The sequence below is a fragment of the Ornithodoros turicata genome, chromosome 1 (genome assembly GCF_037126465.1).
Source record: "Ornithodoros turicata isolate Travis chromosome 1, ASM3712646v1, whole genome shotgun sequence".
Lineage (NCBI taxonomy): Eukaryota > Metazoa > Arthropoda > Arachnida > Ixodida > Argasidae > Ornithodoros > Ornithodoros turicata.
The window spans coordinates 65,068,604-65,083,993 of NC_088201.1; the positions used below are offsets into that span (position 1 = coordinate 65,068,604).

Consider the following 15,390-nt stretch of genomic DNA (forward strand, 5'->3'; position numbering starts at 1 on the left):
GTTGGCAAACCTCAATAAGTGATATCCAGGTGCTTCTCACAGATGAGGAATGCAATTGAAATAACACTATTGTGTCCTATCCATGAGGGCATCACTAAAGTAATCTGCTCATAACTCAAAACCGTGGATATTCGCTGAGTCAACTAAAACCTGGCAGGGAGCAACACATGTGAAGTGTTGCAGTTAAGTGTGGCTAACATTGAAGTTCTCACTCCAGTCCTTGATGGCAGCACAAATCACGGGACACAGAAGATGGTTTGAAACCTCGTTTCTTTCAACCGGTACGTGGGGTTTTGACGCACCAAAGCACGTAGGTTCTATGAGCATACTAAAACAGGGCAAAGTTGAAATCAAAACAAATAGGCAACATTCCTGCTATTTCACAACCACAGAGGTGCAGCGCAAACAATACTGCACAAGGGCAATGCGAGAGATGTCAGAAACAAAATCTAAGGGGGAAAAATAACAAGAACAAAGAACAGTTACAGAGAGAAGCCCATAACATCACATTTGAAAAAAAGGTCACAACAGTGCACAACAAGCGCCGAAACAATCCAGTTTATAAAAACTGACTGCACTAGATATGCATGCACATGAAACAGCATGTGTCACTGTTAGCTTACAGACAAAAGCGTCAGCAATTTCCCACAGCGGGCATGCTTCAATGCGTCCCACATCAACGTGCACATTCAAAAAGGATTAATCGAAGTCCAGACCTTGAGAAATTTTGGCAATGATCCCACAGAGGCTACTCAGCCCTACGTAGGGAATAAAAGTAAGACATCATGAAGACCAGGTAAATGAACAGTAGACGTAGACAGCACGAAATAGAATGCCCCAACAGATAACATGTTATGTTAGTGCTCCTTTGTTTCTTAGTTCTATTACAGACAGACATTGTTAAACAAACATTTGTCATGTTTGGTTAGGATAACTGCATAACTGCCACTTAATTTATACCAACAAGACAAAAATGCAAATGACTGACAGTGGGTCACAGTTAGTATACACAAAAGGTTGCTTCAGTTATGCATCATTGTGCACGTCACACAATCCACACACAGCTGGGTCATTCCAGCCGAAACCAGCCACTTTTTTTTACTTTCCGTTGTGGGAGAGTACGCTCAAGATCATAAGGAATGGTTTCCAAAGACTGTTATGTCGCGTTCTGGCATGCTGTGAGCCAATAGCTATGGCGAGCTGGTGCAGTAAGATTCACAGTGGAAGAAAAATGATAATGGTACCTCACAGAGCAGATGCAAATGCGCCGACGAAGTTTTTTCCCTGTTTAATAATAAATACGCCAGCAGATTTTTAATATTGTTATAGGAGATGGTCTGTTCTTGAAATTGTGTAATTTTTTCACCCGCCAGATGACTTCAGGTATGTGAAAACAATCATGAATGACGACAAATCTGTTATGAAGTAGCGACTGTGAGTGTCAAGCTGATAGAACTTGGCAGAACATCAGAAGGCGAAATTCGTCCAAAGGGTGAGAATAGTACCTTACAGACGGGATGCAAGTGTGCTGACGAATCCTTTTTCTCGTGTAAGAACAAATACACCTGTATATTTTCAAAATGGCAAAGGAGAGATTCCCTTTTCACAGGAGAGGGTCACAAAGGCATCACTTATTTACATCCTGGACGACCTCAACTAACGAATTACCTACAGCAAAGTATGGTGACAAAAAAAAAATTTTCTTGTTTAAGGAAAAAAACACCTGTAGATTTTTAATATGTTATAGGGGAGGATCTGTCCTACAAATGGCACAATTTCTTTCACTTCCTAGATGACCTCAGGTATGTGAAAATACTGTCTCAAAAGTGTCATTTTTTACGAATGGTCTGTATTCTGGATTGCTTAGTTAAGCAATGAACACAGGTAATCGTCTAATTTTTACGTGAAGCGAATCTCCATACAGTAGTTTATGAGCATAAATAATCTCGGGCTCCTGAGAGAATGCGAACTTGTCAAAAATTTATCATAACGCACTCCGTTCTTGAGCTCTAACGATGTCACCGGATTTGTTCTAGTTCCATATGTTCCTCAGGAAGCAGGATGAACCCTTACCCTCTAACACCAGACAAAGAAAGAGCAGAAATGCTGTCTGTGTGTGTCAGAAGGACGCACGCACGAAACAGACAACACTTTTTCATGTTTGGGCCAAGTTCGAGGCACCTCCAATGCTCCAGAAAACAAAATCTTGAGAAAAAAGAAGTTTATATCCTACATACACAGCCCTAAGGGAATTTTCTTCAGTGACATCTAGGAGGGTCGAGCTACACCTCTGGCTGGTTTCGGCTGGAATGGCCCAGCTATCAGAACGGAGCCCAGCTATCAGAACGGAGCCCAGCTATTAGAACGGAGCCCATCCGTTTAACAAGCCTCATTTTAGCAAACCTCATTTTAGAGGCTTCTTCCCAGAGAGCCATGTTTTAGAGAATAACGTTTTAGGGAAACTGGCGACACGTTTTAGCGAAAGTGTAGTTAGAGAAGGACACTTTTAGCAAAGCGGCTAAGACTTCGTGAAGGCTTCAGCTTCGTTTTCATTTCTTTCCCCTGGTGTAATACGCAAGAACGTATACCTGCTTATCGAGATTCCTAAAAGTCATATGGTATGGTAAAAGGAAAAAGTTGGTTTTCGCTTTGGCGTTCATAGATTGTACAAGGAATTTGGATTTCCAAAGGGGACTGTGCGCAATATAACTAGGAGCGCACCTGTCCCCCAGTTTTCCGTGTCCCCTGAACGATTCGGTTTGACATGTGTTACGTTCTACCACCAAGATTAAACATTCTAACAGCGCACGAGACAAGGACGAAGGGAAAATGGAGACATATGATTCGCTGCACTCGCAACTTGAGAAGTTCTAATTTCACATGGTACATGTTTATAAAGGTAATACAAATTCCTTCTCTCCACTTCGTTCTGTATATAACAAGGCTAAGGAAGCGATGACAAATACTCAATCTCTTCTGGCAGCAACAATATAGACTGCGTGCTGATACAGTTATCTGCAGCTCTTTGTATACAGTAGGCTTCTAAAATTTCTCTTCTTGTTTGTGTGTTTGCTTTGTGTAAAACTGTTGTATTCTCAAAGATGGGATTACACCCACATGTTCTACAGTGAATCGCTAAATATCCAGATGGGGTACGTTTTAAGGCTGCTGAGTGCTCATGTAGCCTGATGTTTGTGCATCTTCCCATTTGCCCAATATATTGTTTTCCCGCTTCGATGATGCGCTGTTGTTACGATGTTTAATCTCAGTACGTACCAACTACCCCCGTTCAGAACTGTTGTTCTACCACCTGATCTTTTTCTTTTCTTTTCTTCGTGAGGAAGGGGGGCAGTCTTTACACAATCGGCATTCTGGGTATTGTTTCGAAGGAGTTGCAGCATTTGTTTGCAGAGTGAAATGGTATACACAAACAGCTTTTACCTTAAGTCCGTTAATTAAAGAGTTCATTAGCAAACTCTTTAGGTAAGTAGTGAATTAGTACTTACATACCGTCTTCAAGAGGATGTCTGCCTTGACGTGTACCTCAATTGCAAAAATGGCATCCCTGCTGATCTCATAGCTTTTTTTATAAAAATTATAACGAATAAAAAAAAAGGCATCCCGTACGTTGGAACCAAAACCAAAACTTCATTTGCGTGAACAGTGTTCTCTAAAACGTGCCCCCATTCTCTAGAACATTATTGTCTAAAACCAGGCTCGCTGAACTGTAGGGTGTACCCTTTGGCCCATGTGAGCGAAACTCAGTATATGTGAAAAAATTAAGGAAACAAAAGCAGTTTATATGGCTGAGCAGTGAAACCCATGTGGCATATAAACCTTTACCTTCCCTGCCATGAACTTAACTTTCCGCAACAACGCATATCATCTATTGTCGGTCTGAAGCATTTATATCTGTGTGTATTTAGGGTACCAGTGCTGTCTTGCAAACAGAAGCATTCCTCTTCACAATAGGACAGGAGCAGACTTGGAATCAAATCCCATGCATAGCTGTGCTTCGATTCCTTCGCTGGGATTTCCAGTGGAATTACCAATCAAACACTTACATAGCGTCTAGCCCCCAGTTGGCCTAGGGTTTACATGCAGCCCTCTACACCCCATTCTTTCATGCTATCCAAAGTATCCACCAGACCATATCTGCACACTGCTCACAGGAACAGCTGCTTTGCAGTGTTAACAAAGACATTAAAAAACTGTTGAAGTGGCAGTGTCACATATAGTACACATAACGTCATAGTTAAACCTCATGTTAGTGACATGTGAGCACTCCCACTTGCACAATGATCAATGTCCGGGTCACTCTGCACAATAGAGGAGAACCACAGCAGATCAACAGAGTCCAGTTCCACCCTGCGAGGTCCTAAGCGAATATAATGGGACCACATGTTCTGCAGGAGAATACACAAGAAGGTCCTAAATTTGTCTTTCTCCATGCCCAGTGCAGAAAGTGCAACAATTGCACTTGCATCAGCTGTGTAACTTAGTTGTGTGCTGAAGGATTGCTCAGTTGAACAAGTACCACAATTTTTAATGCAAATAAATGGTTCCAAGTATCTGTAATAACACTCTGAAAGTTTCCTAACTGCATTATTACAGCGTACAGCATTTGGTAGACCTTAAAAGTTCCCCATGTCTGTTAATATACCGCAAGCATAATTAATAAATACAAGTGCAATTCACATGCAAAACCAGAGAGGCACATACAGTAAAATCAGCAAATCTTGCAAGGACTTAATTTTTGCAAATTTCGCACTTCTATTATTATTATTTTTTTCCCTAATTAAGGTACTACTGCAAAATATTGGTGATGACAACAAAAATGCACAAGCATGTAATTTTGCAAAACGTTAATTTCACAAAGTGAAACGTGCTCATTGACAGCAATTTAGTGCGACTCACAACTTATGTGTGCCTGACAACTTATGCTGAATAGTATCTGCACCTGTTTGTCTTCTGCTGTCCTAACAAAGAATTTGACCTCAAGTGCTCTGAACGAAGAACAGCTATCAATCTTGCGAACGCAGTGAACAGGCATCGCGAAATTAAGGTTGTGCAAAATATATTCCTCAAACACAGTTCCATCCAAATTCCCAAATTAAACTGACAGTGAAACAAAGCACTTACAGAGTATGTCAAAAGGTAGAACATCTAAATGAATGCGGAAGCCTCGGGTATGGCAACAATATTTCGAAGATGAGACTGTTCTTCTAGGTCCAGCACGGCCCACTTGCACGAAACTTGAGTGGAACACTCGTTGAATGTTGCATTCAAAGAGTTGCGTGCAAGCGGGCCCAGAACAGTCTTATGTTCGAAATATTGGCTTCACGCCTGAGGATCCGGCATCCAAAGAGGCATGTTGAGGGATTACAAGTCGGGAACACAAGGTTGCCCCCTCGGTTAACGTTGACACTCACAAAGTCTGTCTCACATAAAACAAATCTGCATTACAAAAGCTGTGGTATACAACTTGTATCACATATGGGCAGTGGCGTATCTAGGGTGTGGCAGGTGTGGACAGGTGCCATGGGCGCCAGGTGAACAGGGCCGCTATTATGTGGTCGGATGTGAATGTGCCAGGTCTGGTACTCAACCTGGCACATTCATAAATGATCTAAAGCACCCACCATTAGAGAGGTTATAGTGTGAAACCTAGTGCGGACAACACGAAAACGCATCCCCAAGGACATCATGTTAACCATGTTGCCATGGGCGCAGGTAGCTCTAGATACGCCACTGCATATGGGTCAATGGGAAGCAGGCACACTATTAGGTTGTATGGTAAGGATATGCTTGGTTACTTTAAATTTGGCACTTTACAGATGTAGATTGGTTTTATCAGGCCAAGCTTATGCACAGAATTCACTATCGTGATAGTGTCTGTAGTACAGCATTTACCAAGTATATTACGAAAATATATTTGAGGTAGTCAGTATGCTACGTGTACAGCTTGCGCCAAAAGTTCACGGAACACGCGAGCAGCGTTTTTCTCCGCGCCGCGCCACCCTAGCAGCGGCCGGAAGTTGGCGGGAGCGGACAGGTCCATTCATTTTGAGGGGGGCGCAGGTCATAACACAGGCAGCGAGCCACCGTGGCGTTTGCAGCGATTACCCCACAAGGGCATGCCCGTGGAGAGTTTCACCAGGCAAATTCCTATCGCAGTTCGCAGCTGGAAGATAACAGGAACCGCACAGAGCGACAACAGTTGGCCTCTGCAGTTTCTCTTTTTCGTTCTCATCTTCCTTTTATTTCGTCTGGGGATGACGGGCGCTGGCAAATAAAAGCGTACGATATTGACGTCTCAAAATGAATGGACCTGTCCGCTCCCGCCAACTTCCGGCCGCTGCTAGGGTGGCACGGCGCGGAGAAGAATGCCGCTCGCGTGTTCCGTGAACTTTTGGCGCATGCTGTACCATGCTCTGTAATTGTACAATGGTACCCTGCCAAGTTTTTAATACAGTCAAACTCCTTTTTAACGAAAATACCACTACAGCAAATTTTTTTGTGGTCCCTCTGGAGCCCTATAGGTCCAATAATGGACATCCTTTTCTATGAAAAATACTTTTACTCCGAATTTTTTTTTGCTGTCCCCCCCGAGTCTCTTTGCAAAGGAGTTTGACTGTATAGAACATTTTCCGCTGCACTTAAGGTACATATTCCTTCAATAACAAGATTTTATTACATGAAGTACAACTGTACATGAACAAAAGACAGATTTGTCCCTTAACGCAGTCTACTACGATAACACAAATGTTTCTGATGCCCCCCAAAGTCAGTAATGCAGTCTTTCTAAAGCATATAACAAACTAACTAAAGCAAAGCAACAAACATCTAAAGCAAATGGCAAAGATCTTCTCACCTTTGTCTTCGATCAGGTTGTTCGACAGGTCGAGGGAGTTGAGTGGAGAGTTTGGGTTGGCGATAAGAGTCATAGACAGCTTGTGAGCGAAATCCCTACAACGGAGCAAGGGATACGGTTATGGACTCGTTGAATGCTTTGTAATGGAGCAATGCATATGGTCACTTTCAAAATATCTTCATAATTAAAATAAACAAGTCCTTTTGAATAGGGGCAGCCATGAATGCATTTGAAACAAATGGGAAGCACCAATCAGATTCTCAGAGCAGGTTCATTGATTTACTTTATGCTATTACGTGTGCTGTCAACATTTATGCAGTTAAAAAAAAATGAAGAGCAAAAATCTCAATTTTCCTTCTCGTGGAGGTAGCTGCTGTGTCAAGCAACTGATGTGATGTCACAAAACTAAATTACAGTAATAGACAAAATGCTAGAAAACAGACGATACACGCGTACATCGATCAAACCATGCATCGGCCAACTGAGGTGACGTCGCAGCACTAAATGCCAGTAGTAGCCGAAATGTTAAAAAACAGATCATATAACTGCAGAGGCACTCAAGAAGTGAATTCCAGAAGGGAATTTAACACTCCCAAATGGTACAATTTTGTAAAATACACATGCATATAAGTTCTGTTCTGGCACCTTACAAAGAGTAAATAACTTTCTTGGAAAATTAATATCCATTTCTGCGAGACACGAACATGTGTCACGTGAAATTAGAGATCTTTCAAGATATATATCTTTCTCTTGAGAATACATCATAGACAACCATGAGCACAGGACAGAACAGATAAGAATTACCTGATGAGGGGCATAAATAGCAATAAGGACATGAGATCATATAATCAATTTGGTCCCAAGTTACATCGCCCTTACTAACACGAAATACTTGCACCAGTAGACAAACTTTCAAGTGACTACAGGTTTCCATTTTTAATCCTAATTATATTATCAGATTCATCGCCATATTCGTGCATGCATTTGAAAACTCTGGATATCTGTGTACCTCTAGAAGCGACGAAACAGTGAACAAAACGACAAAATAGACATTTAGTCATGTTTTAGATGTATACAATGACAATGAGTTTATAGACATGCACTATGGCTGTCACGACAGACACCCACCATTTTATACCAGTATTGTCCAGGTACAGTTCTTCTAAGGATACAGATCGTTTCATCACTTGCAGAACCTGCTCAAGTGCATCTGATGCCTGGATATAAAATGACAGGCTGTGTTATTCCATTTCATAGTATTAATTGCCTACACAACAACAACAAAGTGAGCGATAAATGGGCATTGTGGCTTTTTTTATATTATCCACGATTACAGTGCAGTATTCCCCAAACATAAGGCTTACCAATTTTATATTGCTTGCCCGGAACTTTGTAAACCATGCATTGTAACAAAGTGCTGAAATAATTGGCACAAGGTCCCTGGAAGAAATTATTTGTGGTAGAATTCAGTAAATATATTCAGTGAGTAATACTTGAGTATATGGGCAAAGTTGTAAACCACAAGATGTGATTAACGCAAGTATTACACATATATTGGCCTTACAAGAAAAACGGCATCCTGCATGACTCAAGCTATGCCACAACGTTGATGCGTGATCCTGATCAATCTGTTCCTCTTGTGGGACAGACTCTCACAACCCTGTCACATATCACGATGGCAAAAGCATGGTCTCATGCTCTCCCTACCCAACCCATAAGAACAATGTACTACTGGACTGCTCAAACAAAATGTAAGGAAGGCTTCGTGCAGGGTGATTCTACATATGTAGTTTGGTCGGCTAGCTTAGCACCCAGCACACCTCCAGCCCGACAGCTGGGTCTTACACATGAGAGACATACATGAGAACAAAGAGAAAAACCTCACCTTGCTTCTAAATGGTCGAAATCCAACAAAGAAAGTTCCTTTGTATCATGCGAGAGATAAATAGTGTCCACGTCCTAAAAAGGTACATGAAAAGTAAGATCACGCATGAAAAAAAACGGGGTTAAGAACAAGAATGGCAAAGCGATAGAAAGAGGAATAAAGAACACACTCACCCAGGCTACGTCGTCCCTGTAGGGGAGGCCGTGGAAATCACACATGCAGGCGTACTGCGTAGAAAAGTTTCCGCAGGGACCGGGGTCGGATGCCTCTGCTGACTGGTTGAACTCTATCATGGGCTGCAGGCGTGAAGCAGGTACAGCTTCCACTTTGCGGATTATCAGGCTGCAGTGGTAGAGCATCCAAAATATGTAATCTGTGCATGTGTACGCATATGCTGCGGGGAAACTATGGTCAAATATCCACGTGCTTACTCTAAAGGCACTTGGGGAAAAATGGTTTTGATGGCAGTTCCTAGCTGAATGATGATGTGATCCACATCGCTGGATTCGGGATCCACAGAGTAGAATGTGTACAACTTGTTCTCTATGGACAGACATAACTGGGAAAGAGAGGGGAAAAGGAGGTTGCAGGTTTGATAACGATTCCTTGTGCAACCTTAAGTGACTCATCTTACTTGATTCGGCTTTTTACTTTCTATGCTCTGAACTTCTAGGTAGTGAAAGGAATGTTCAATCTGAAAAATGAATAGAGTTTCAAGCACTTTAGGGTTTGTGGGCAGAAGTGTAAGTAGGGTCTGACTGTCCCGGGATAAACCTGATTCATCCCGATTATTCCCCCTCGACTCAGTTTAGAACAAATTCGGGTTAAACTCCAATTCTCCCTGAATTCCAATCACGTATCCCTGCTGTATCATGTACTGTCGTGGCCACTGTTAACCAATCTCCCATTTTCGTGGCCTCGCTCCGATAAGCGCTCCACTATCGGGGGGGAAAGTGAAAACAGCCTTAGACCGGTCGATTGTTATTTTGAGGATGGCCAGGTGCTGACACAGTATAACTTGTTGTGAACACGTCGAAAAAAAACAACAAAAGAGTGGCTAAAGCGCAATGAAAGAAGATTGCTTATCTGAGACTTGCGTGAATCATTTCCTGGGGCTTCTTTCATTGCGCTTGGGCCGTTGGTCTTATAGGTGTTGTCAATAAACGATACCACACCTGCAACCGACCGCCCCCAAAGTGGTAGTCAACCTGTTCATTACTATTTCCGCTGTTCTCCGGTAGTCAAGCGCCTATCGGAGCGAGGCCATGGAAACGGGAGACTGGTTAACAGTGGCCACGACAGTACACTGTTTAGTAGCAATCTGCACGCACGTCTGATGTAAATATTATTTGAGTGCACAAATCAACTATGCAAAGCACATCTGATGTTACAACATGTGATGCTTGTGACTACAATTCGTGAGGAACGCATGTTTGACATTTAATTGCAGGCCGTTGCTGGACAGGAAAAAAAAAACATCAAAATGTGTCAATTGCACTCGATTTCACCACGAATTAGGGAATTAAAAATAGAACCCAATTTCCCTTCCACCCACGAATCCCGAAAAGGCATTTAACCCAAAAATGTCAGACCGTAAACGTAAGTAGTGTACGTACTTCTTAGTGCTACATCTATAAATGAGATAGAAAATAAGTTTATGAATCAAACACATGAATATATCACCACAAAACTGCGTAACCGGTGTTATACAGTCTTGTCTTACTTATCTGCAACTGAAAAACTGAACTTTAACTGAAACCAGTCTGACGAATAAGTTGGCTGAAAGACTCGTTATCTGGTCAGTGTAATCAAGAACGGATTGCTGATTCGGAAATTTAGTCCTGATTCGCTTATCTGGAAATTCGCTACCCAAGGAACATCACTATATAGTACAAAACAGCTAAAGTCCCACATACATTTGCTTTCATTATTGGGTTCAGACAAGGACTTGATTTTCCTACGTTTGGTTTCATTGGAGCTATGTGAGCTAGGCTATTTGAACCCATCCGTACTATGTTTGCAATCAGCTGGGTGCATCAGTGGAATTAACATTCCTACAATCTTAGAGCATCGTTTGTTGCTCTGATGATACAGTGCACTGCTACTATACGCCAAATTTTGTCGCACTTCGAAATGCAGATAAAAGTACGGTGAAAAATTCCTGTGTCAGGTGCTTTCAGCAACACTGAATCATGTCCAACTTACAGATATGTTTCACAAGCATGATAGACAGGTAAAAAAAAATATATATATCATGAAGATATGCAGCTGCCTAGCTATTGTCAAATGTTTGGTTTGTAGTGCTCAAAGGCTGGACAGTGATACTACTTGCAGAAAAGTTGTTTTATTTAGAGTGCACTTGGCGATGGCACCAACAGGAATGAACACAGCACGATGGCCGAGCTCGCACCATCACAAAGTAGCGCACTGAGTTGTTCGTGCATAGCCACAAACATTCTTATGCTGGTGGCTACACTACCACCCCACCAAAGTAAAAGTAAACACATTTAGCACAAGGATAATAAAATTTTAAGGCAACCAACAAGAAGGTAAACGTTTATGCTGTCCAGTGCACTCTACTGGGGTCGATTGTCTGAAGAACGAGGCACTGATGTACGTGGGGGGTCACCCTCTATAAAGGAAGGCTTGATGCGGTCCAAGGAAACTTTCTCCCGTCATTTATCGCTATGATGAAATATCTGTTGTGCCTTGACAAGACTAAGGCAATTGCAGTCCAAATAAAACTATGTTTCTGCATGTAGTATCTCCGTCCAGGTTTTGAGCGCTACAGGTTCTTTCAGGACGTGCTGACACTTATGTACTGATCGCGACACACTTGTCTGAAATCGACAGCCTTGGAGTTCATCCTGTCTAAAATCGACAGGTACTGCAAGATTGTTTCTTCCGACTGATAGACTCGTACAGCATACTGCCCACCCTCAACCACAATAATGGTGCAGCTCCTTCAGGGGCGGCCAAGACAATACAGGCTGCTGTACCTTTTTGAATGAAGATCTCAGACAAGTGTGTCGCAAGCAGTACACGCATAACGCCACTGCCTTGTCTGCTCTCTGTTCTTTGTTGTGTTCGTTGCTTTGGTAGTTCATAACAATCACTTTTTGGTAGGCAGTTTTACATAATGCATCTGTCACACCTTGACGGATGGTGATGCAGTGGTCTTGAAGGTTATGGCATGCTCTATATGCCCCCCAATATCAACCACGAACACTGTACGCTCCCTCCCTCCCTCTCCAAACACAGGAGAGGGGGGAAATTTGTTTTTAAAGTTGAGTTCTGAAGTTGTGCCTCGAAGGTCCACCTCACCTTTAGCCTGCAACTGCTATAACATTACGAAACATGAGACACTAATAATAAACTGCTCTGGCACTTTCAGTCGAAGGAAGACATCAAAGTACTGCTTCAATCAATTACTGCAAAGATTTAGAAATAGAGAAAGATACCTACCTTAGTTGGAACTTTGGCAGTGAGAATGAAGAACCTACATGATGAAAATGCCTGAAAATATTAAAAGTGAACATTTTTGATACTGTACATTTCAGCAAAACATTTGGTTCTGAAGCTAAATGCAGACATGGAGACACAGCAAATGTTTATGATCGTAAAAAGGTTCTTAACTGCAATAATTGCTTAAGTAGAATATCTGTATTAATAAATTTAGGGTCACAAAGCAGGCATTTACACTAATTTATGCTCATTCCGAATGAGATGTACAACTGAATGTGAATTCTGCCTACAGTGATCCCTGATGACGTTTCCTAAATTTGAGGTTATTCACTGTTCTCCCTTATTAACTTCCACGGTGAACGCAGGGGGCATCCTTCTGAAGTAACATAGCAGTCGCTGAACACACAGAATGGTGAATGCAATGCTTAGAGGGACTACCGCATCCGATGTATATGAGACCAATACGGTAATGTCAGTCACCACTTCACAGTCTACTTGGCATAGTTTCTCCTCCAAACACAGCTCACATATTAAATAAATCATTTTTACGGATTTGTGCTGCCGCTGCAGCTGAGGAAGCCCCAGCAGTCGTATCATCACGATGACGTAGGTCAATCGAGCACAGCACAGGCGATTGTCTCTGAGCTTGTTGCTTTGCATTTGCTTTGCAAGTCAAAAGTCCTCAGCAAATATGTCCACTTTCGTTTACCAGTGTGACATGTGTTACATGTCGTGTTGAACACGTTACGTTCCTGGCTGTACAAACACGTCCCACGCTAACACAGAACTGACGTCCCATAAACCGATCACGTACTTCTCGCGACTTGCAGACCCCTGCCTGCCCGCCACCTTGTCGCCAAAGGGCGCCCTTTGATTGAACTTGTCACTTGTCCGTGTGACGTTTTCTCCGATTTCAGAGAGGGAATTCCGGCATACTCTTGTAGAGGAGGTGGTGTTCCTCTACATGAGTCTTGACCAGCGATGATGGAATGTCCCAGTGGGCAGATGTGCGTGGCCTCACGCTAGGACGGTGCCAGTAGAACTGGCTGCCAGGCACAGTGGCGCGTGGCAGCAGAGACACGTCGTCGTCGTCCATGGGCCGCCACATCACTCCCCCACTCAGACGTGGAGCGGTGCATGCGGTTGAGGTCCACGTCGATACCATAAAGAGGAGAATGAGGACGACTCGTGGATGGTGGACGACTGGACACACAGCTTGTGCTTGTGGCTGTTGATGCAGCAGCAGCAGCAGGATGGCGGGAACAAGAGCGCTGCGATGCAGGCGGGTTCCAGTGATGAGATGGGAATGCTGAGTGCTTGACTGCTTGAATGCTTGAGTGGTTGCTGATTGTGTTGAGTGGTTGCTGATTGTGTTGAGTGGTTGCTGATTGTGTTGAGTGGTTGCTGATTGTGTTGAGTGGTTGCTGATTGTGTTGAGTGGTTGCTGATTGTGTTGAGTGTCTGCTGAGTGCGTTGAGTGTCTGCTGAGTGCGTTGAGTGTCTGCTGAGTGCGTTGAGTGTCTGCTGAGTGCGTTGAGTGTCTGCTGAGTGCGTTGAGTGTCTGCTGAGTGCGTTGAGTGTCTGCTGAGTGCGTTGAGTGTCTGCTGAGTGCGTTGAGTGTCTGCTGAGTGTCTGCTGAGTGTCTGCTGAGTGCGCTGAGCCCCTGTTGAGTGTGCTGAGCCCCTGTTGAGTGCGCTGAGCCCCTGTTGAGTGCGCTGAGCCCCTGTTGAGTGCGCTGAGCCCCTGTTGAGTGTGCTGAGCCCTTGTTGAGTGTGCTGAGCCCTTGATGTGTGCGCTGAGTGCTTGTTGAGTGATTGCTACCAAGCGTTGATTGTTGCAGAGTGGGAGACAGTACCGCGACCGGTACGAGAGCGTGAATGTTGGTTGTCACCAGAGAAGTGCCGGGGAGGACCATCATGAAGCAGGTGGAGGCCGGAGAGTGAACTTGCTGTGATCTCCCTGCGGGTCCCCGATGGAACTGGCGTCCCAGTGAGACTTGCCTGCCAGAAGGTGGTTCGCTGCTGGATTGCCGAGAAATTTAGGATGATGAATGGCCAAATTACACCGAACATGGTGTTCGTTGTTCAGGTCACCAAATGTAGAGGAGGTGGTGTTCCTCTACATGAGTCCTGACTAGCGATGATGGAATGTCCCTGTGGGCAAATGTGTGTGGCCTCACGCTACGATGGTGCCGGTAGAACTGGCTGCCAGGCGCAGTGGCGCGCGGCAGCAGAGGCACTGCCCTGCTCTGCTCCTGCCATGCATTTTGCAATGCCATTTTCGCCGTTATTGTCGGTGATGAACCAGGAGCAAAGCGGAGCTATAGTTTCGGAATCGATCGAGACGGATGCAACAGTCCTTTTAAGCCTCACAACATCCAGTTGCATACTGCGGATTAAATAATTGCAGTCACCAGCAATGGGACCCAAATCGACATCATCCAATTGCTGGTCAGAGACGTTACATTTACATCATCCTCAGAGGGCCTCTTGTCAACATGCCTCTAACTAAGCAGGGACATAACAATAGTGCTTAAAGTAGTTCACCAATGCGTGATTAATTGCTCTCATTCTCACAAATGTGATTTCTCGTAAAGCCACACTCTGCTGTCACGTCACGTTTCGGTAGTTGCATATCCAATTTTCCTCACAACTGTGTGTAAAAACCTGGTACCGAAACAGCTAAGCGGGGTAGTTCGTAACTAACCACCATAATGTGACAACGCAGAAACTAAGACACAGTGAACAGAAATAGACAGGGACCCTGAGTAGTCCCTATCTATTTCTGTTCACTGTGTCTTAGTTTCTGCGTTGTCACATCATGGTGGTTAAAACCCTGAACTTCCAGCCCGTTTACAAACCTTTTCAGTATTACACTTGGTGAGCTGTCAAAGCCTCTTTAACGTGAATGCTATAGCTCTATTGCTATTCATATTGAAAAAGCAACCTACATGCACACATTTCATCAATTTGTTCCAACATGTTCATCAAATCACAAGCTCTTTCAGCTGAGACGAGAAGACGATGAGGAAGGGCATTCTTTCTCTCATCGCATCATGCACCTACACTCTGTAGCGCCACTACAAACCTCAATCTGACGGGAGATATTTAAACTTGTTTGTCAGATTTAGCATTGTTCCTTATTTCCTAATGGAACTGCAGAAGGT

General features: G+C 43.5%; 1 protein-coding gene across 4 annotated transcripts in view; it reads right to left on the minus strand.

Annotated features, from left to right (window-relative positions):
- LOC135378331 (F-actin-uncapping protein LRRC16A-like) overlaps positions 1 to 15,390 on the minus strand; it is an 83,000-nt gene that overhangs the window by 36,725 nt on the left and 30,885 nt on the right. For 3 of the 4 annotated variants that reach the window (XM_064611343.1, XM_064611341.1, XM_064611340.1), the window contains exons 3-11: positions 12,225 to 12,275; positions 9,394 to 9,453; positions 9,191 to 9,318; positions 8,933 to 9,101; positions 8,760 to 8,833; positions 8,239 to 8,314; positions 8,003 to 8,091; positions 6,875 to 6,969; positions 717 to 758 (exon numbers count right to left, since the gene is read on the minus strand). In XM_064611343.1, coding sequence (XP_064467413.1) covers positions 717 to 758; positions 6,875 to 6,969; positions 8,003 to 8,091; positions 8,239 to 8,314; positions 8,760 to 8,833; positions 8,933 to 9,101; positions 9,191 to 9,318; positions 9,394 to 9,453; positions 12,225 to 12,275 — 784 coding nt within the window. The remainder of the gene's footprint in view (positions 1 to 716; positions 759 to 6,874; positions 6,970 to 8,002; positions 8,092 to 8,238; positions 8,315 to 8,759; positions 8,834 to 8,932; positions 9,102 to 9,190; positions 9,319 to 9,393; positions 9,454 to 12,224; positions 12,276 to 15,390) is intronic. The other variant, XM_064611344.1, reaches the window with a different exon arrangement.